The 21,235-nt window shown below is 44.4% G+C and overlaps 1 protein-coding gene across 5 annotated transcripts in view; it reads left to right on the top strand.

Moving 5' to 3' along the window:
- Window positions 1-1,041: 1,041 nt before the first annotated feature.
- Window positions 1,042-21,235, top strand: part of MORC1 (MORC family CW-type zinc finger 1) — a 54,536-nt gene continuing 34,342 nt past the window's right edge. For 2 of the 5 annotated variants that reach the window (XM_053386287.1, XM_053386286.1), the window contains exons 1-10: window positions 1,043-1,177; window positions 6,006-6,059; window positions 7,903-7,937; window positions 9,634-9,702; window positions 14,584-14,671; window positions 15,506-15,614; window positions 15,917-16,076; window positions 17,668-17,773; window positions 19,457-19,582; window positions 20,614-20,693. In XM_053386287.1, coding sequence (XP_053242262.1) covers window positions 1,107-1,177; window positions 6,006-6,059; window positions 7,903-7,937; window positions 9,634-9,702; window positions 14,584-14,671; window positions 15,506-15,614; window positions 15,917-16,076; window positions 17,668-17,773; window positions 19,457-19,582; window positions 20,614-20,693 — 898 coding nt within the window. In that variant the 5' untranslated portion in view covers window positions 1,043-1,106. Of the gene's footprint in view, window positions 1,178-6,005; window positions 6,060-7,902; window positions 7,938-9,633; window positions 9,703-14,583; window positions 14,672-15,505; window positions 15,615-15,916; window positions 16,077-17,667; window positions 17,774-19,456; window positions 19,583-20,613; window positions 20,694-21,235 lie in introns of all 5 variants that reach the window. The other 3 variants (XM_053386290.1, XM_053386291.1, XM_053386288.1) reach the window with 3 other exon arrangements.

The following is a 21,235-nucleotide window of genomic DNA, read 5'->3' as shown; positions in this document are numbered from 1 at the left end:
GTCTATGATTTGGGGCATGCACTTAAGACCACTAAATAATCAAATATTCTGCATATGTCCAATAAGATCTTCAACTGTGAGTTCAGTTCCCCAAAGCCTGCCAGAATAAAGCAGTGTTCCTCTGCAGCAAGGAGAGAGCCAGTCTAGCCTCCCTGTTTAGGGGAGCTTTTGATGTTTGATGCCTTATTGTGTTTATATTGGGAGCCGCCCAGGGGCTGGGGAAACCCAGTCAGATGGGTGGGGTACAAATAATCAATTATTATTATCCCTAACAAGGGAGTTCCAAAATCCGGGAGCACTGCAGCCACCAAGAAAGCAGACTTTTTGGACTTTTTTAAAAAAATGCAAATGCTTTTAAGTTGCTTGTTTGGAGAATGTTTCTGCTTATCGTGTTTTGCTTTTAAATCACCTATCTGTACGCCACTCGGGGCTCCTTGCAGAGCGACGGTGGGATATAAAATTCCACAAATAAACAAACACGCCAGGACATTTGCTTTGTACATCCGCTGCTTCTCATGGACCTCAAACAGGTGAATGCAGAGATAGAAAGACTGAATACCATCCCTCTCTCTCTCTTTTCCTTCCATTTTGGTATATTCATATATATGTAACTTCGGATTATTTCTTTGATTTGGGGGTTGCAGTTCCTGCAGGAGAAGGCTAGGAAAGGTCTCCCCCCGTGGAAGAAAAGCTCAGAAAGAGCAGGTAGGGAAAAGCGCTCCTGCGCTCAGGTGCTGCTTGCGGCCTTTCCAAGCGCATCTGTCGGTCCGCGTGAAAATGAGGATGATGGATCAACTTGGCCGTTGGCCTCAACCAGCTGGGCTCTTCTGTTAAACTAGGCTGGCTCCTCCTTAGCCCGGAGCCAGCCTCTCTCCCTCTCTCTCTCTCGGGCGTTTTCCGTGCTTTAGCCTCCTGCTGCCTCCTTGGCTTTCCCCGATCGCCTTCAGCTTTATCACAAGGTGGTCTTAGCCGGAAGGGCGTCGCCACCCTCCTCCTTCCTAACCCCCAAGTCTCGCCTTGGGCCCTAGAGGTGCGTCGCCGCACGCTGGCCACAAGGGGGCGCCCTGCGACTGCGTCTGGGCCCGTGCGCTCCAGGCCCCGCGGCGATGGCCGACGCTGCGCGTTACAGCGCTCTTTGCAGGGCAGGGTTGAGGCTAGAGTACCTGTATGCAAACTCGTAAGTGCAGCGACCTTTGCTTTTCCAGTTTCGTTTTATGCAGGCCAAATGCATTAGCTGTTGGCTTCACCAAGGCATGGGCAGGAGGGTGGGGGCAGGACGGGGGTGGTCCAGCAGCTGCAAAGGAGTTTTGCATTTCCTATAGCGGGACATGCTTCTCAAAAATAGGTCCAAATTTGGAGGGGTTTGCTTTTTTGAAAAACAGAAAGGAAGAGTGAAAAAAACTCTCTAAAAGCGTAGAGGAGACCATCTGGAAAAGTCTCCGCCTTTCCCAGGTGGGATGTGTGTTCTAAATGGCAGCAATAACGTGTATTTTTTGGCATTAAAACTTGTTCCATACTGAAATGAGGGCTGGGTCAAGGAAAGCACACTTAAAAATAATAATGAGGCAACGCCGACTTGATGCTCCAAGAATAAAAAGCATAGACTGTGCCCTGGAGACTTTGGCTAAATTCAGTGTTTGTTTTATAAATGCTCTGTGCAAAGCATTTTGAGCACTTAGAAGAATGGGAAAGAGAGTTTTCTTCTGCATGAGCAAGAAACACCTTACTATCTTACCCCTCTGTTTTATTACAGCCAGTGCTTTTTTTCTGGCGGGGACGCATACCCCTAAACATTTTGTGAATCTAAGTTTGGCCTCATTGAGGGGCAGTATTTCAATATGAGTTGGAAAATGAGAGTACCCCTAAACATTTTTTTAAGAAAAAAACAACAACCAGTGATTACTGTACATCTAAATGTTCTGGAAGCAGCATACCAAGTCAGAGCACTAGTCTACCTAGCTCAGCATTTAACACATTGGCCAGCAGCACCTGTGTAGGATTTGGTGGCATTTCTCCCAACTCTACCTGCAGACGCCAGGGATTGAACCAGTGGACCTTATGCATGCAAGGCAAATTCTCTACCACTGAGCTACCATTCTTTCTGTGGGAAGGGGACAAGTCTTGTGCATCCCAGCCAAGTTTTTAAAAGACATTTGAGCCCCTAAGGGGGCTCTCTGGAGCTCTTTGTGTGCGTCTGCTTGGACCTGCCTTGCCACCAGGCTGGCTGTGTTTCGAGAGGACCGTGTGAGAGCTCTTAGGAAGAGGGGAAGGCACAACTTGGTGAAGCATGCATCCTAGGCCAGAGGTTGGGGAACCTGTGGCCACCCAGATGTTGTTAGGCCGAAGCTCCCATGAGCCTCAGCCAGCCCACCCAGTTGTCAGGAGTTATGAGCGTTGTCGTCTTACAACTTCCAGAGTGCAGTCCCTTTCCTAGGCTTTTACTGAGAAGAAAAGCCATCTTGAGACCCACTTTTGCTTCCAAGTAAATGGGCACAGCCATCCAGTCTGACTCTGAAGCAGGCTCATTAGGAAGCAGAATTCCCTGATTTGCTCGAAGAGCATATGAAGAAGTGAAGCAGAAAAATTGTGAAGAGGGTGCCCACAGTAAAGGCAACATAGAGGGTAAGGATCCTGGAAAGGCCCTGCAGTAACTTCTACACCCCGTTTCACCTTGCCCAAAGTCCCAGTGGCTGCATATCCTCCTTTAGAACAAAATTGCAGCCCAATCCTGCTCATAAATAAAGTGTAGTTGAGTATATCAGTGGAGGTTTCACGCATGTAAGCATGTACAGGGTTCCACAGGCCGTGGGTGCACCATATTGTACCTTTAAAGCACATTCAAAAGCACATCATTTCCTGCAAAGAATTCTGGGCACTGTGGTTCATTAAATGTTGCTGGGAATTGCAGCTTGGTGATGGGTAAGCTGCTTGTGCCTCCCCGAATATAAATTCCCCTTGTTGAGAATGGTAGTTTCCAAACTCCCAAGGCAATGTCCTTTCCCTCTTCCCAGCCCTCTTTGTCCAGTAGAGGTAAGCTCATAATAGGAGTCACCGGTCCAAAGATTTTGTTAGGGGTAGCAGGCTGCAATCCTGTACACATGCCCAAACATTCCTGTGAGCAAGTCCTGTTGAATTCAGGGGGAATTTGTTCTGAATAGACACCTATAGGATTGCACCGTTAACCTACTAGAGCAAGGAAAACAAAGGCAGTGTGTACACATTACCGTTTACTCTGGTTCCAGCACAGTCCCATAGTGGTGGACGCATGACATCAGCCATAGTCCATATCTATCCTGTAGTTCTTTGAGAAATGCTTCTGTTTGGGGCATTTCCCCTCAAACCAGCTTCCGTCTGATTTGAAAACATAAGTCTCGTGCCCTTCACAGCTAAGATGAGATGTGGAGGTTTGAGGCAGCTGTTGCACATGCACAGATGACAGCTTCGTTAATAGGAGTTCAGGGGAGTTACACACATGGGGAAACGGAACGGAACATACATCAGGTGATGGCATCCTTGTCTTCTCTCTGGTGTGTTCAGCCAGTGTGCAAGGAACACAGTTGGGGGGGGGGGACCTCACTGTGTTTTAAGCCACTGGTGTATACATAGCCAAAGACCTGTCTTGCAGGACCTTAAAGACCAACACATTTATTGCACTGAAGTTCTGTGTCTTTATTTATTGCATTACAAGATGACTCATAAAATAAATTCCCTCTGCTGTAGCTTCTGCTATAAATAAATACATTAGTTTTTATGGGACCACGTGGCTCTTTGTTCTTGTTCAATATATACAGCACCCATGCAGGGAAAGACTAAGGATGGATTTATTTTCCCACAGCAAAGAGCAGTTCCCACCAAGCAGAATAAAAAAAAATCCCACATGCAGTCATTTCAGAACCTATTAAAATCGAATCTGATGTTACACGTTGGTGCCCCTGAAGAGGTACAACAGCATCCCACAAATATCTCCTGCGATATGAGGTTCATAACCATTATTTATTGATTACCCCAATCGAGGCAAGCCAAGTTCACCGTGCCAACATGTGTTTTATATATAGATTAAAGTGTTTGGGCAGGGCTGGCTTAAGAAAATGCCACCCTGAGCACAGCTTCTACCTATCAGTAGCATTTATATGCAGGTCATCATAATGTTGTGGGGGGGAAATGGCTTTGGCTGTTTTACAGCTCCCAGTGCAGTAACTACATGTTATTATTTCCTGTTTATATCTTCAGCCTTTTTCATGGGCCACAAAGTTGCATTTAGAGGCTTCTGTTAATCAAATTTGTTTTCAATGGTTTAATTTGTTCAAAATAATTTTGATGCAGTTCTGTAACTATGTAGCAGTTTTTGTCAATATATTGTGGGTGGGGTGGAAGACCCAGTCCACAACATGCAGTGTGCTGGGCCCAGAAAAGCTTGTTGCACCCAGAGCTCAGACTAAGCTGTGGCAGCAAGAGCCAGATTTTCCCCTCCCCACTGAAACGTGGCCTAAATGTTCATCTTTACATGGAAATTAGTACTGTAAATGCTAACATGCCACACCGGGTCCTAAGTCTGTCTGTCTGTCTTTCTTTCTTTTGGAAAGGGCCCTATAGCTCAGTGGCAGGACACATGCTTTGCATGCAGAAGTCCCAGATGCAATCCCTGGCATCTCCTGGTAGGGCTGGGAATGTCTCCAGGATGAAACTTTGGAGAGTCACTGTCAATCAGTGTAGACAATACAGAACTAGATGCATCACTGGTGCGATACAGTACAAGGCATCTTCCAGTGTTTCTGTGTTCTTTCTGCCTCCTTGAAACTTGTGGAAAAGGGGAGTTGTTTGCACAAAGCGTGTTCTCCTTCACGGAGAGCACGTGTTGCGGTGGGGTCTACTGAGCCACCCCCTTTGTTGCTGGGTAAGTTCTCCAAGATGGCCAGGGGGCAGTGATTGGATTGCTGAGTTGCTGGGGAAAAAGTTATGTTGCAATTTTGGTGGGAGGGGTAAAAGGTTTAAATACTCTGCATGCAGCCTTGTACTTTCTCTTTTGCTGCGTGCAGCGGATCACAACTTCAGTTGCAGGCCTAATTTGTAATGGCCTGCCATTTGAATTCTATTTTTTCCTTGTCGCTTGTGTGCAGACATTTGTTTTGGTGACGCCAGACACAACCACAGAGTTGATTTCCGCCCAGCTATTTCTGCAGCCCTCTTCAGGTGTTATGACGTTCACTGTCTGGGAGGTGTTTGGCTTCCCAGTTTCACTCCCACCACAGACTTCCTATACTGAGCAGGTCACGAAGGTCAGAAGGAGAATTGTAAGCACATTCTGCTGAATACACTTACAAACATTGGGAGCACTGTGGAGTCAGGTTTCCCAAACAAGAGGAAGCTGTGACATGCAGTCTGCGATGGCCCAGAGAGCAAGGCCTGCATGACAGTGTGTAAAACCTGGGCAAATCTGTATGGAAAACAAGAGACCCTTCATGAAACTGACAAAATGATATGCAGTCTGCGAGAGTTTATGCTACAACAAACCTGTTACATTGCAGTCACCCATTGTCAAAATATAATATATAGATATATCTGGCAGTAACACTCTCGCAGCACAATCCTGTCTGTACTTTTTATCTGGGGGGGTCAGTCTTATTGAATTAAGTGGTGTTTATCTCTTGAGTAAAGATTGGATTAAGACTCAAGTCACACTTGCTTGAATGTGAAGTCCTATTGAACCTCTGAGTAAATATCCATAGGACTGGGCTGCGTAAGGACTGCAGTCTCCTGTTATCGTGTGACCCGCTCAGGTAGAAGAATTGCTGTTACCTTTTGCATGCGCACCTTCCAGTTGTATTTCAAATGTCAAGGTAGAAGGAACCCCCAGTCAAGCATTCTCTCCCCTGCCCTCAGTTTGACATTTCCACGTTTTGAAGAGGAGGTGCTTTGTTCTCCTGCATGCCAAATAACGCTTAAGTGTTCGATTTGTTGCTGTTCCAGGTTCTCTCTTCTAAAACTCCCTTAATGCTTCTTTCTAGCACAACACACGACTTTTTATTTGGAGCCATCGCTGAACTGATTGACAATTCCCGGTAAATACTACTTTTAGGAACTAAATTTTATGCTGCTTACTGTACTTGGGTCTTGAGAGAGTGTGTCATGCTAGGTTGTGGAAATAGATGTGTTTTGTTCTGTTCTACTTGGCGCAAGAAGGCAGCTGTCAGATTTTAAATCATTCTCAAATGTAGGAAATGGCTTTGGAATACTCCTTCCTTATTCAGTGTTGTATACGAAAGCTTATTTCTCCTGCCGCACAATTCTTTTCTTCGGATTTGGGCTTATCCACAGAATCGAACAACATTATCCTCTGTGGCTGGGATGGCCAACAACTGTTGCTTCCAGATGGGCTTAAAATCACAGGGGAGGTTATAACAAATGTGTAATTGGTAACAGGTGGTTCCTTTTATCAGAGGGCACTTCCAGGTGACCTGTTTATGTAGCTTTCTTCCTGATTGGTTTGTGGAGAGGTTTGATGACATTGACTGAAGCACGTGTTATTCCTCACTGCCCAGTGCATTTTCCACATCATTTGCCCAGTGCAAAATTTCTGGAATTTTTTGGGGAAGAGAGTTTGTTGCACAAGATGTCCCAATCAGCTGCAGTAGTGCAACTTGAACTTCCTATTGTGTGATTGAATCCCACCCCAAAATAACAATAATCTGGATAGCATCCTGATTTTTCTTGGAAAGAGTAAGTATTTGGATTAAATACTTTTCCGACATTTTGGTCAGAAGACGTTCTGTGGACACTGCAAAAAAAAAGTGCATGTATGAACAACATTGATCCTGTGGGGAACACTCATCTGGAAGCACTTCACCCTGGGAAGCTGGAGTCTTATTGGCCAAGGTGCTCACAGGGACAAGACTTCTGCAATTGTGGCATCATTGCACTCCCTCCAAGCAGCTTTACCAGGAAGCTTAGACCCCTAGCAGATAGAGTCTTGAGCATGGGTAGGCAAACTAAGGCCCAGGGGCCAGATCGAGCCCAATTGCCTTCTAAATCCGGCCCACGGACCGTCCAGGGATCAATGTGCTTTTACATGAGTAGAATGTGTGCTTTTATTTAAAATGCATCTCTGGGTTATTTGTGGGGCATAGGAATTCATTTTTATTTTCAAAATATAGTCTGGCCCCCCACAAGGTCTGAGGGACAGTGGACTGGCCCCCTGCTGGAAAAGTTTGTTGACCCCTGGTCTTGAGGCTTAGTTAAAGGATTTGTTTCTGCCACCCTCTGAAAGTGGTTGGTTATTTCAAATCAATTTGTGAAATTCACCTTCTACTGCTTCCTCTCAGGGTTTGTTGCCTCCCTTGGGATTTCAAGCCCAGACACTCCTGTTATTGGATCACAGTTAGTATCTTCTCACTGGCAGTCTGGGATGGTATATTGATAATTTCAGGATGACTTGCATGCTACTGCTTTAACTCTTTCCTTTGGATCAGCTTCATATTTTACAACTTCATTCGAGACTGTTAGCGTTGCACAATACTACTATAGAAGTCTGATATAAAAAAAAGTAAGTTATGTCCACTGATTTTGTTAAATTTATTTATATTCCTTTTTCCATACATAGATACTGCATTGAAGTGAGTTGTTATTGCATTATATTTTTTTATTTGATTTGATTTCTATACTGTCCTTCCTTCCCATTGGAAGCCCAAGGTGGCATACAATATAATTAAAACCATGGGCGCAGAATATGTACAGTAGCATTCAAGTGATTTCATGTGATTTAAGTAAGTGCAGTTTTGATCAGAGTGTTTTTGTGTTTCCAGCTAGCATAGACACTGTTCAGAAATAGAGTTGCTTTATGTGTATCTACATGCGCTAATGTTTCCATTTAAAACCTTTTTAACAACATTTAAACAATATTTCCAGAGATGCGGATGCCACCAGACTTGACATATATACAGGTAAGTTGTCTAAATGGGGGTCCTGTTTCTGAATGCTTCTTAGTTCGATCACATTACAGTGGTACCTCGGGTTACATACGCTTCAGGTTACAGACTCCGCTAACCCAGAAGTAGTGCTTCAGGTTAAGAACTTTGCTTCAGGATGAGAACAGAAATCGTGCTCCGGTGGCACGGCGGCAGCAGGAGGCCCCATTAGCTAAAGTGGTGCTTCAGGTTAAGAAAAGTTTCAGGTTAAGTACGGACCTCCGGAACGAATTAAGTACTTAACCCGAGGTACCACTGTATCTGTTTTGTCGAAAAGAAATTGCTTCATAAGATGGTGATGATATATTTATTTAAACACTGCCTTTCCATGACAGGGACTCCGGAAAAAACCCAGTTATGTAAAAACAATTAAACATTGATGGAATACAAATAAAAATCTATTAAAACCATTCAAATAATTACAATATAAACAGCATAGCATTAAAGTTTGCACATTTGCTTCTGTGCCAAAATGTACTATTTGGCAGACTCTACATGTTTCTGACATGAATATAATTTTGACCTTTTGGGATGATTTTCCTACTGAGAAATATATGGGGACAGGGAGGATCTCAAACGTTTTTGTCTTGTACGACAGTTAACCAATTGACATAGTTAAAGGCCTAGTAGTGTGCACATAACTCTGTAAAGGAAACCCCTTTAAAAGAAATAAATCGTGGCTCTGGCCTAATTCCATGCATGCTAATTAATACAAATCCTCCCATGGCCATTGGCTTCACTAATTGACATCATGGTCCACTGTCCATTAGCTCTATCTGAGAAAGTCCCGTTTCAGCCTGATCCCCTTGCAGCAAGTTAACTCAGAAATTTATCCTAGTTAGTTTAATGGGACTCGCTGCTTAGTAACCAGACGTGCCCAGGATTACAATTATGCATTGCAATCTTGAGGACACTAAAAGCGGTCTCCGTTCAGTTCGTTTGAAATGCCTTCTGAAGAAATCTACAGGAGAGCAGTCTGCTTAACTTGGTCTGTTTGTTTAGGGGCCTTGAAATGACATCACCAGCAGATGCGTTACTTGCAAATGTAGACCAAAAAGTGGGGGAGATGTTTGTACTTTAAGAACGAAAAGAACAAAAGAATAATATGCTGGATCAGGCCAGCATCCTGTTCTCACAGTGGCCGACCTGTGTTAAGTGGACTTGAGCTCAACAGCACTCTTCCTCTCCTGCAGTTTCCTCAGCTGATATTCAGAGGCATAATCCCTCTGACAGGTGGAACAGCCATCATGGCTAGTAGTTGCTGATGGCCTTGTCCTCTAATCGTCTTTTAAAGCCAACAAATACCCTTTCGACTGAGAAGGTGAAGCAATGGTTGGCCAACTTAGTGGGACTGGCAACGAAGTGTTGCAATGAAGAATGCCCCTTGTTCAAAGTTCCAGCCAGCTGGCCATGCTCCCTTCCAAGGAAATCATACAATTCTCCTCCCCACCCTCACTTTTTAACCACCTCTTCCCATCAACAGTGACTATTCCAGGCCCACGGAGGACTTTCGGTCCTCATTGGGCAACTGTTTGTTTATTTTCTTCCCATTACGGGAATTTTCTTTTTTGACCTAATGGTTGTTTGTTCTTCTACAAACCTTCTTACCAATGTATGGTTTCCAAATATTTATTAAGACCTGTTTTCTTTTTCCCCATACTTTGTTTTGCAGTGAATAACGAGGACCTGCAAGGAGGATTTCTGCTGTGCCTTTTGGACAATGGATGTGGCATGACTCCTCGTGAGTTAATACTGCTGTATTCATTTAACTGAGTGTTTGGGTGCTAGGACAGTGTCATTCCAGGGCTCAGGAGGCCCATATTGAAAGCCACGCACAGCCACGAAACTCACTGGGCCACACTTACGCTCTTAGCCTACCTAAGGATTGGTGTGAGGATAAAACAGGGAAGAGCCCTGTGTGCTGGCTTGCAGGAAGAGTAAAATATAAATGCAATAAACTCCAGTACTTGAACAATAGAATTGGAAGGGACCCCAAGGTTCATCTGGTCCAACTCCTTGTGATTCATATATGAAGACCCATACATGTGAAGGAACTAAGCCATGCAACTAACCTTGGTACCACTTCTGTCCTCAAATGTCCAGACATTGGCAATGGACCCGATATGTGCCATATCAGGTCTCCCGCTGGTGTTATATATACTGTTATTGGGTCAGAAATTCTTCAAATAAGTTTATATTAGTTCCAAAGAACTGTTTTTATTGGAGTATTTGTGTACAGGACAGCTCAAGAGAAACTACTAGCACTGAGCCAGAAATTTCTCCTGTGTTTTTTTCCCAACCCTTCTCCATCAGTTAACTTGGAAAGAAATTGCCTTCAAAAATGATCCAAGCAGAGAATTTTGGTGAAATTCACATGAGTGGAGTGCAGGGTTTTTGACGCTTTCCCCTTACTTCTAAGGTGGCTAGGGGGTTGTTTGCGAATGCCCTTCCTTTCATTTTTCAATTCTCACCAGTGGCCTGCACTCTGTAGCCTTTCCGGGTGCTAGTGTTTTCATCAAAGCCAAGGGGAAGGTAGACATCATGAGACAACTCCTCTTGCGGTGAGGAGGTTTGAGGTCAGGAAGCATGGGCAGCCATGGGCAGGGAGACTGCAGAGCGCTGGAGATCTGTTTACTGGATGAGGAAGAAAACACCCACCACCCTTAACCGCCTCACACTAATAAGATAAGCTCAACCACAGTTCTAAAGAAATCATCAAGTGCCTGGGAATGATGCAGGGAAATGGAATCCTCTTTCTCAAGTGAAGAAAGTCTTGGAGAATCTGCAGGACAGATTTTGGCACGATCCTGAGGATGCGTTCACAGGGGACTGGTTTGGCGCGGTTTAAAATGGAACCAGTAACCTCGTGCCAGAGCATGTTTTTCAAATGTAGAAGATCAAAGGTTCTCAGCATCACCCGGCAGGGGGGTGGAGGAGGCACTCAAAGTCTTTCTTAAAGCTTAGAGGCAAAGACACAAGGGTGGAGTGGAAGGCACTGAATTGGTCTGGGCTGTTAAACTTGGAGAGGCAATCCTTATCCCTTCCGCCCCGAGTTGTTTTCCTAATCATCCAGTTGGGAAAGCTTGTCAAAACAAAAATATCTTTTTCCCCTGGAGACTACAGCTAGTGAGCACCTACTGTATCTTGACATGGAGGCTGATCCCGAATACAGAGGCCTGCTCCGAGTGGCCTTCTGATACTTTGAGGATGTCGCCTACGGGGACTATAAGGGATAAGGCAGTCCTGTTCCTGAGCTGTATAGGTGCTTGTACATTAGTACCAAAGCCTTGAACTTGGGCTGGGACCAGATTGGCAGCTGGTGCAAACCCGTGAGCGAGGTGTCATATGCTGGCAGTAGTCCCACAAGCAATGCAAAAAATCCCATTCACCTGCCCTAAATAACGACTCATAGTTTTAGCTTTTCACATCTGCTCCATGTGGAGATAGGTTTCCAAGTGGTGAAAGTCAATAAGCTCAATTCTCTTTTTGTTTGCCTGGTGGCTTCCTTTTGCCAGGAGTCAACTGTTTTCTCCCCCTCTGGTGTCGTTAAGTACAAACAGCTTAATCAGTAAGAAGGGATCATGGCTGCTTGGAGCTGGTGCCAAGGAGATAACACGACGTCTGCCTCCTGCAGCTTAGGTTAACCAGCGCCTGAAATAGACTGTTCCCAGAACGTGCGTCTCAGGGGTTCTGAGAATCCCCTCTGTGCCAAATTAATTCTTTGAAACTTGGCCTGCAAACTTCCAGCGCGAAAGGAAGAAGGGCGACTTTGTACTTGCAGTGGCGAGCAGCAGGTGGGGCTGGTTCGTTGCGTAAAAAGCCGCTTGAAGCAGCTGCAAACAAGGGTGGAGGTTGGTATTTTTAGCTGCGTGAGGATGAGGAGACGGTGGTTCTGTTTTCAGGCTTTGACAAACAGGTGCTCCAAGCTTGAGTGGAAAGTTTGAAGATTTTCTTTCCCTTTGATGGATGTGACGTTGTGTGCTGGTGTCTCCTTATTTACACAGGCCACACTGTTAACAGGACTGAAAAACGTCGGTCATAATAATAATAAAATAATAATTTATTATTTATACCTCGCCCATCTGGCTGGGTTTCCCCAGCCACTGTGGGCAGCTTCCAACCGAATAATAAAAACAATACAGCATCAGACATTAAAAACTTCCCTAAACAGGTCTCTTTTAAAAGTAAAATAGTTGTTTATTGCCTTGACATCTGCTGGGAGGGCGTTCCACAGGACGGGTGCCACTACCGAGAAGGTCCTCTGCCTGGTTCCCTGTAAACTCACTTCTCGCAGCGAGGGAACCACCAGAAGGTCCTCAGCACTGGACCTCAGTGTCCGGGCTGGATGATGGGGGTGGAGACACTCCTTCAGGTATACAGGACTGAGGCATCAGGGGGTTGTTTCTCTGTTAATCTTATTTATTATTTTCATTTACACCCCCTGAGAGGGACTCAAGGTAGCTTACAGCTAACATAGAAGCAGCTAAAAACATAGGGGGAAAGCCATCATTAAGTGGTAGGCAATTTTGTCTACTTTGGTTCCACCACAACCAGCAGCTTCTCCATCAATGCTGAGCTAGATAAGCGTATTGGCAAGGCAGACACGGCAGTGACTTGCCTCTCCAAAAGGGTATGGGGAAATGCAGTGCTAACAAGATGAAGGTCTACCAGGCTTTTGTGCTGAGCATGCTGCATTATGGAAATGAGTCGTGGGCAACTTATAACCATCAGCGCCTTCCACATGCTGTCAGGAAGATTTTGGGTATCACATGGCAGGACAGGGTTTCAAAGATGTGCTCTCCCAAGCCCACATTCCCAGCATGTTTGCACTCCTGTCTCAACGACGTCTACACTGGCCTCGTCATGTCCACAGAATGGAAGATGGCAGGATCCCCAACTTTTGTTCTCTTTATCTGGCGGTAGGAGAAGGAATATTAGTGCTGTGTACGCACCATACGTTTAAAGCACTTAGCTTCCCTCAAAGAATCCAGGAAACTGATTTACCCCCTACAGAACTACATTTCCCAGCACCCTTAAACTCTACAGTTCCCAATGTTTTTTGGCGGAAGGGAGGGGGAGTCCTTTGCTTTCAATGTATGGTGTGTACACAGCTCAAGGGTTTTCTTGTCAAAACACCATGGAGCATTTCACACAAAAGATGCTTAAACTACTTCTGAATTTCCCACTCTTATTTATCAGATCACCACTGGTCTGCAGGTTAACATTTTTTTCATCCTTCAACTGTACCACCCCATCATTCTGAAGCCTGAGAGAAACCACCACAGAGAGAGGGAGGCTAGCTGCCCTGTGGCAAAAAAATGAAATTCAACCATAGAACAAAAATCACAGAGGATCAGCAGCAAATCTCACAGCAATCATAGTCAGATAGTGCACATTTTAAAACCACATCCGTCGGCAGGAATAGGAGAAGCCACATCCGTCAAGGCCCCCCCAGCTGAAACAGCTGTATATTATACATCCAGGAACTATCAGTCAAATTTATAACAGCTATTTCACACGCTGCACGCCATAGAAACCATTTTCACAAGTTCAAAAGGGGATAAAATGTATTCTTTACATCCTTTGAGAAAGGGACCACGTTCTCCCATCAAATTGTTACTGTAGTGCAAACTATGAGCATTATTCAGTTAATAGTATAGCATATTTGCACCTAAACCAGGCAGAGGGCCTTCTCAACGGTAGCGCCCTCCCTGTGGAATGCCCTCCCATCAGATGTCAAGGAGATAAAGAACTGCATGATTTTTAGAAGATGTCAGAAGGCAGCCCTGTATCGGGAAGTTTTTAACGTTTGACATTTGATTATGTTTTTATATTCTGCCAGAAGCCGCCCAGAGTTGCTGGGGAAACCCAGCCAGATGGGTGGGGTATAAATAATAAGATTACTACTAGTACTACTACTGCTACTACAACTACTACTAAACCACAACACACAGTTTGGATGTTAGGTTTATCCACTGACAGCTATGGCATCCCTCCTTCTTCAGCAAGCTTTCCCTTGGGAGGTGGAGGAAGCAGTGACTGACTTGCTAACAGCAGAGACCTTGTGCTGGAGGTTTAGTTGTTCAGAAGTATTCTTTGAACCCTAGAATTGTAAAGTTAGAAGAGACCTCGAGGGCCATTTAACCCAACCCCCTGCAGTGCAGGCTTAGTATTGACACATACATTTATAAAATACATTGGTAGTGGTGAGCTATAAGAAACAAAGCTAAGAGCATTGAGGCGGCACGTTGTGGTTTTGAATCTCACCTCTGCAGCCAGCTTGATAGGTAGCCTTACGCAAGCTACAGTCTGTCAGCCTCAGCTCACTGTGTGAAATACGGGGGCAAAAATACCTATCTTTAAAGCTTGTAAAGTGGGAGTGGTGGACCTGTAGCCCTCCAGAAGTTGCAGGATGGCACTTCTTCCCATTATCCCTGATGATAGGCCATGCTAGCTTGGGCTGACAGGACTCCAAAAACACTTGAAGGAACATTGTCTCCACATTTCTGCTGTGGAGAATAAAGCAAGCTAATAAATGTGAAGGATTTTGATCTGTAAATAACAGTAACAGTGAATTCTAGTGCGGGCCCTAGAGGGAAACCTTATTACAAATCTGTTGCAGGAAAAACTGTGGATCTTGTGCACTTCGGAAGATCCTCTAAGCGGGACAGGCCTGACATGATTGGATGCTATGGCAACGGGCTTAAATCGTAAGAGTTCTTTGTTGGTTTTGTTTGTCAGACAGACACCCCTTTAATGGCAAGATTCAGAATTGTTAACTTTGTGCTGAATGAAAAACTGTTTCACGATCGTGACCGTAAAGGTGATTTGGCTTGCATTATATATTTAAGTATTGGGATTGAAGGAACCTGTTTATTTGTTCTTACAGTCTTGCATATTGGTTCTCATCAAAAAAATGGCTTGATGTAAAGTGGTTTACATCAAGGCAAACATATGCATAAGAGTAGCAAAAAAAACCCCAACCCCAGTAATAATACTACTATGATTGAAATTGTATCCCGTCTTTCCACCAGATGGTGCTCAAGGTCAGCATTTTGCATTGTAACCGGAAGCAGACTGGTTGCCATTGTGTCTGCTGTAACAAAGGAGTCACATGGTCCCAATGACTGGGCCTCATCAATAATTTGTCTGCCACATTTACGTTTTATTGCAGTGTTTCCTAGACTTGGGTGTCCAGTTGTTTTCAGACTATAATTCCCATCATCCCTGACCACTGGTCTTGCTAGCTAGGGATGATGGGAGTTGTAGTCCAAAAACAGCTGGAGACCCACGTTTGGGAAGCACTGTTTTATTAGATACCTTAAATGTATCAGAAGGGAATGGATTGTCAATGTATTTCCTAGTCCTCCATAGTGCAGACAGAAAGTAAAGAGAAACCTCAGGCTGCCTAGCTGATGGGAAATCCCTTTCTGCCTTCAGGACACCCACTTTGTCTATATTACTGCCTATATTGCCCTAAAGGTGTTAACATCCAGACATTGCAGCTATTACAAAAATTGTATTTTCCTGTATCTTTACTATAGAGGGTCCATGCGCATAGGGAAAGACTTAATATTATTCACCAAGGAAGAGAATACAATGACATGTCTCCTTTTGTCTCAGACGTTTTGTGAAACAGAAGGTCTCAGTGAGGTACGTCTGTCTTCATTCGTCCTTTAAATATTTGTATCCTGCTTTGCCGATGATGTCATCAGGACCGGAACTTCTGGGGTGGGACTTCCTGGAATGGAACATCATTGATAAAACTCAAAATGCTGCTGGTATTTGATACGGGGTGTGCTATTCATACTACTATCAGCACCATCATCTTTGGCACTGGGAGTTAGAAAGGAAGCAAACAGTACTGTCTCAAGTTACCTGTTCAGATGTGATAGGTGTGAGTGAAGGAGAATATCTCTGATTTGGGTCCACTCTCATTTTGTTTTCCTTTACAGGTTATAGTCCCAATTCTTTCATGGTCAAGTCATACAAGAGAGCCAATAATAGACAATCCAGAGACGTTTGCTATACAGTTGTCCATAATTTACAAATATTCACCTTTTAAGAATAATGCTGAACTGGTGAAGCAGTTTGATGCCATTTATGGAAAAACAGGTGACTTTATTATCCCTGAAAGTTCTAATTAACCAATGCATTATAATTAGCGTTTTGAGGACTAAACATGGATGCCAGGGGTTTTGTTTTATTTTATGCTGGGTGCCCCCCTCCCCTGAATAATTATGGATCTTTGTTCATCAGTTGGCTCCTCTCACATGAATGAGATACAAACAAATTATTCTTTACCGCCTGCCCCCAGTAAAGGCAGCATTCTCTTGACTCCATAAGAGCCCTACTAGATCAGACAAAAGATCCATCTCATTCAGCATTTTGCTCCCTCAGTGGCTAAGCAGATGACTACGAGAATCTCACAATCAGACATGAGGGCAATGGCTCTCTCCAGTTCTTCCCAAGCCACTGGCATTCAGGGGCATGCTGTCTCTGACCTGATTATGTACACAGCCACCACACGTATTAGCCATTGATAGAGTTGTCCGTTTGGAGAGCCTCCAAAACGATTTAATCCCACCTAGACTTATGACAAAGTATTGTTGCGTGCCACCCCAATCTCTCAGTGCAAGATTTCAGGGGGTTCCAGGCGCTTACCAGGGTTTGTCTTTCTTTTGGAAATGAGGCACAGAAGAGACTGTGGTATCTTTAGGATATATGGTTTACTTACAAATACAGTGGTACCTCGGGTTAATTAAGAACTTAATTCGTTCTGGAGGTCCATTCTTAACCTGAAACTGTTCTTAACCTGAGGTACCACTTTAGCTAATGGGGCCTCCCTCTGCCCGCTGTACCACTGACACTTGGTTTCTGTTCTGAAGCAAAGTTCTTAACCCAAGGTGCTATTTCTGGGTTAGTGGAGTCTGTAACCTGAAGCGTCTGTAACCTGAAGCATCTGTAACCCGAGATACCACTGTATATACAACCTGAGCCTGTGATGGAAGGGCTCACAGTATCAGCACCTCAGGAGGGTCTTTCCAGCAGAAATCAGGCATGGCGCTCTCTCCCTTTCTCTCTGCCTTTCCAGTCTGGAGCTTTGCTTCTATCTCACATAACTCAACTCTCTTTTGTCTTTCTAAGTAACAGGCAGATGAGGGAGAGGGGCCCATCCCTTTGTCACTTTCTTTGTTACCTTATACCTTGGGATAAATGTGCTTCAAGTTAAGTATTTTCGGGTTGTGCTCCACAGCGACCCGGAAGTAACAGAGCGCGTTACTTCTGGGTTTTGCTGCGCGCACATGCACAGACGGTCAAAATGACATCACGCGCATGTGCGGAAGCGGCAAAACGCGACCTGCGCACGCACGGACGCGGGTTGCGTTTGCTTCAGGATGCAAACGGGGCTCCGGAATGGATCCTGTTTGCATCCCTAGGTACCACTGTACTCCCATATTTAGCAGGCTGTTACCAGACTGACTTGGCTATTCTAGGCATTAGAAAGGTCTCTGCCTACAACCTACTCTCCACCTCCCCAAACTCTAAACAGTATATTAATCTGGGGAGAGGGGGGAATCTAATCTTGCGACTGGACCCCAGTTTGCTTAACTGCAACACTGTACTGTTGCTTCTCTTCTACTTTAATTGGCATAAGAATTGTAAAACTGATATTTCAGTAATAGATTTTAACCTTCACACGTAGGAACCTTGCTGGTAATATACAATCTGAAACTCACTCTCAGTTTTGAGCCAGAACTTGATATCCTAACAGATGAGGAGGATATGTTGCTTGCTGTGGCACCTGAGAAGTAAGTTTCATGGTCATTTTCTGATTTTATGTTATACTTTAATGCTGTGGACATTTTGTGAGTAGCTTAGAGACTCTTTACAGAGCAAGCAAACAATACGTTGAATGGACAAAGGGTATGAATAAAAATATATATTTGGAAGATGCTCCTTGCAAACAATCCATTTTGCTTGGACACTAGAAATCACAGAATGTACTTACAATGTGTAGGTGAATGGAATTTAACACCTGCTTTAATTTTGTAACGGTGTACTTCGAATCCCAAATTTTTCCATGCCATGTATTCCCCATGACAGGCAAATTATAATGGATTAGGAGCAGAAAGAGAGAGAATAGCAGTGCAAACCTATCTCTGTGTAAAAGGTAAAGGGACCCCTGAGGTCCAGGCGTGGACGACTCTGGGATTGCGGCGCTCATCTCGCTTTATTGGCCGAGGGAGCCGGCGTACACTTCCGGGTCATGTGGCCAGCATGACTAAGCCGCTTCTGGCGAACCAGAGCAGCGCACGGAAACACCGTTTACCATCCCGCCAGAGTGGTACCTATTTATCTACTTGCACTTTGACGTGCTTTCGAACTACTAGGTTGGCAGGAGCAGGGACCGAGCAACGGGAGCTCACTCCGTCGCAGGGATTCGAACCGCCGACCTTCATGATAGGCAAGCCCTAGGCTCTGTGGTTTAGACCACAGCGCCTGTGTACTGGGGAGCAAATCCCAGTGGAGCTTACAGCCAGGAAAGTGTGCATGGGATTGCATCCTAAAACATCCTTCAAACAATGGGTGTGATTCAGCTCACTGTTTGTGTGCCCAGAGAGTGGGGTGTTGATGCCTCTGTGCATGCCAAGAAGGCCCAGTCAACTCACGCCCCCGGTTTCTCCAGTGGCTAGATGTAGGGTGGCCAGTGTAACATTCTGTGTGACTTCATGCTCTCTCTCTCCCACCTCAATTCCTCAACCTGGTATACATATTAAGGGACCGCAATCTTTATTGTACAAGCAATCCTTGATTTACACAGGTTACATTACGGATCCCTGCATGCACTCGCAGGGCTCATGTAAAACATTCTGTCCCGCCCCCATTCCACCCTTTTAGTGACGTTTTCTGGTCATTTCCGGGTTCTGCCCCATGCACGTAATCATGCATCAATTGGATGTGCATAAATTGGTCGTTGCCTGTATAACCCCTCCTTGGGAGCTGTGCTGACGTCAAGATAGCATAAAGACATGGCTCTGTTTTTACCTAGGTGTAAGGTCATGCTTCTTATAGCAACACATTGCAGGATTCAACATATCCACAAAGATCATGTGCTAATTCACAATAGTATTTGCCAAATTTTAATTATATCCTGCTCTTCCTTGAGAAATACTAAAGCAGCTGACATGGGACTCCCGGCAAACCAATGAGCAGACCTTTATCTCTAGTTGGGTCTATTTAACTCAGTGTTTAAATTCTTCCCTGGAAGGTGGGTAGAATCGCCAGCATTAAAAGTTTTAGAAAGTTGGTTTAATTTCACGCTGAAGAATTGTATTGCACCTTGAAAGGCTTCAAGAGCACTTAAGTGAGAACATGTTTTGAGTCTGTTTGTTTTTTGTTCAAGTGGATTACGTGCCCAATTTCCTCTATCCACCACAGTTCTCCCTTTGTGAGCCTAAAATTATTCTGCCTTAAACACTTTTCTGTGTCAGCCTTCCAGAACGACAGTCGCTGAGAGCCTACACAGCTATATTGTACTTAGACCCACGAATGAAGATATTCATTCAAGCCAAGGAAGTAAAAACCAAGTGTTTGCCACATTGCTTTTACAGACCCAGGTGAGCCAGCTTTTCCTAAGACTGTTATAAAGCCAGATATTTAAATTTCCAAAGCAATGTGCTTGAAAGCATTAGCTTTTCTCTCTTTTTGGCCATGGAGAGAAATTGACTTTGACGGCGGAGCAATTTGTAATCTAAGCCAAGTTCAAATCACACTGGCAGGCTGGACTGCAGAAAAGGTAATCAGCTGTGACCAAACACTTTGACCCAGAACAAAGAACACTTTACATAAGATAATCACCGAACTGCGGGGAGGGGGGAGGTGGTGTTTGTTTTTCTGTGGATGTTTTCACTTGAGTGAAAGTTGCTCAGGCAATTCTGTAAAGGTGCCACTAAATGATTATAGGCCACTTATAGAGGTCCTTTTTTAATGGACTCCTAATCTTATAATGTGTAATATGCATTTGAAGTGCGGTTTAACAAGCTGAATGAATGTTCTGGTGCAAGTTCCAGTATTGATAGGATCTGATCCAGTTCTAGCTGCACTGAGTTATAGAGGGCCTATGAAGTGAGGAGGCAGGGATCTTAAATATACAGTTTAACAGTACAGTGGATGGGGCTTCATATTTGGCAAGTGTACTCATTCAGTTTTCAGATGACTGAGTCTTCTGTGAATTGAAAGGACTTTGTGATGGCAAACACACAAGTGAATACCACCCAAAAAATTTTTAAAAATAAATTTACCAGATAAATTCTAGCAGACGAACACCCGTCCTTGGGATAAAAGGAAATCCAAATGATGCCTCTGTCACCATGTAGATCATGGTTCTGAATCCTGTATTGGTTGTGGATGGCACAACTGATTTTTTTGAGCATTTCATGCACTTTTGAGGCCTGTGCAAAGTCAGTTTACTGTAGGGCACAAGGACTGTGCATACCCTGTCCTCACTTGTGCAAGGAAGTCCTTGCCATTCCCATCTGCAAAATGGAAATAATAGGGGTCAACCTCATTGTGTTATTATAACAATTTGACTTTCATATGGCATGTCAGATAACTTTTATCCATGACTGTGTTTTTCTTGTCTTCACAGGATGTATCCATACATATCATCTTCGTTCAAACACGTTGCTAGAAATGAACTGCAAAAGGCAGAAAAGGATGTGAAGGCTGGTAGGCATTGTCCCGTAACCTTAATAGTTTTAATACTAAGTGCTCTCTAAGCGGTTGCTAGCATTGTTTGTAAAGGGATGCTTTTGCGCATCACTTCTGATTTTGCTTCACAGCAAATAATTTCTGGCATCTGTGGAGCAAATCTACTTATGCATCTCTTTCCCATTGCGGGATGACTTTTGTCGTTGCACTTGGTGGACCACCACTTGAATAGGTACAACAACGGGTTTAGTACACAAAGATTGATGTAGGTATAATATTTTGGATAGCCTGGGGGGGGGAACTGGGTTGTATCCAGTGCCTGTCATTCCATGCACACAACAGGCTTCCATTTTTGCAATTAAACTCATCCTCAATATCTGCTCCAGAAAACCAAATACTGATGGAATTAAGCACTTCTGGGATTTGTGTTCAGAGAACAGGGAGGAGATAACTTGGACTACAGAACGCTAAAGTCAGTGGAATGGGGAAGTTGAAGGGAGCATCAGATGTCAATCAGATGGTGGGATTTCTGTCATTTGGAAGAGGGTGGAGGATATAGG

The sequence above is a fragment of the Podarcis raffonei genome, chromosome 4, assembly GCF_027172205.1.
Source record: "Podarcis raffonei isolate rPodRaf1 chromosome 4, rPodRaf1.pri, whole genome shotgun sequence".
Classification (NCBI taxonomy): Eukaryota; Metazoa; Chordata; class Lepidosauria; order Squamata; family Lacertidae; genus Podarcis; species Podarcis raffonei.
Note: the sequence above shows the minus strand (reverse complement) of the source record. Positions and strands in the feature narration are given on the sequence as shown.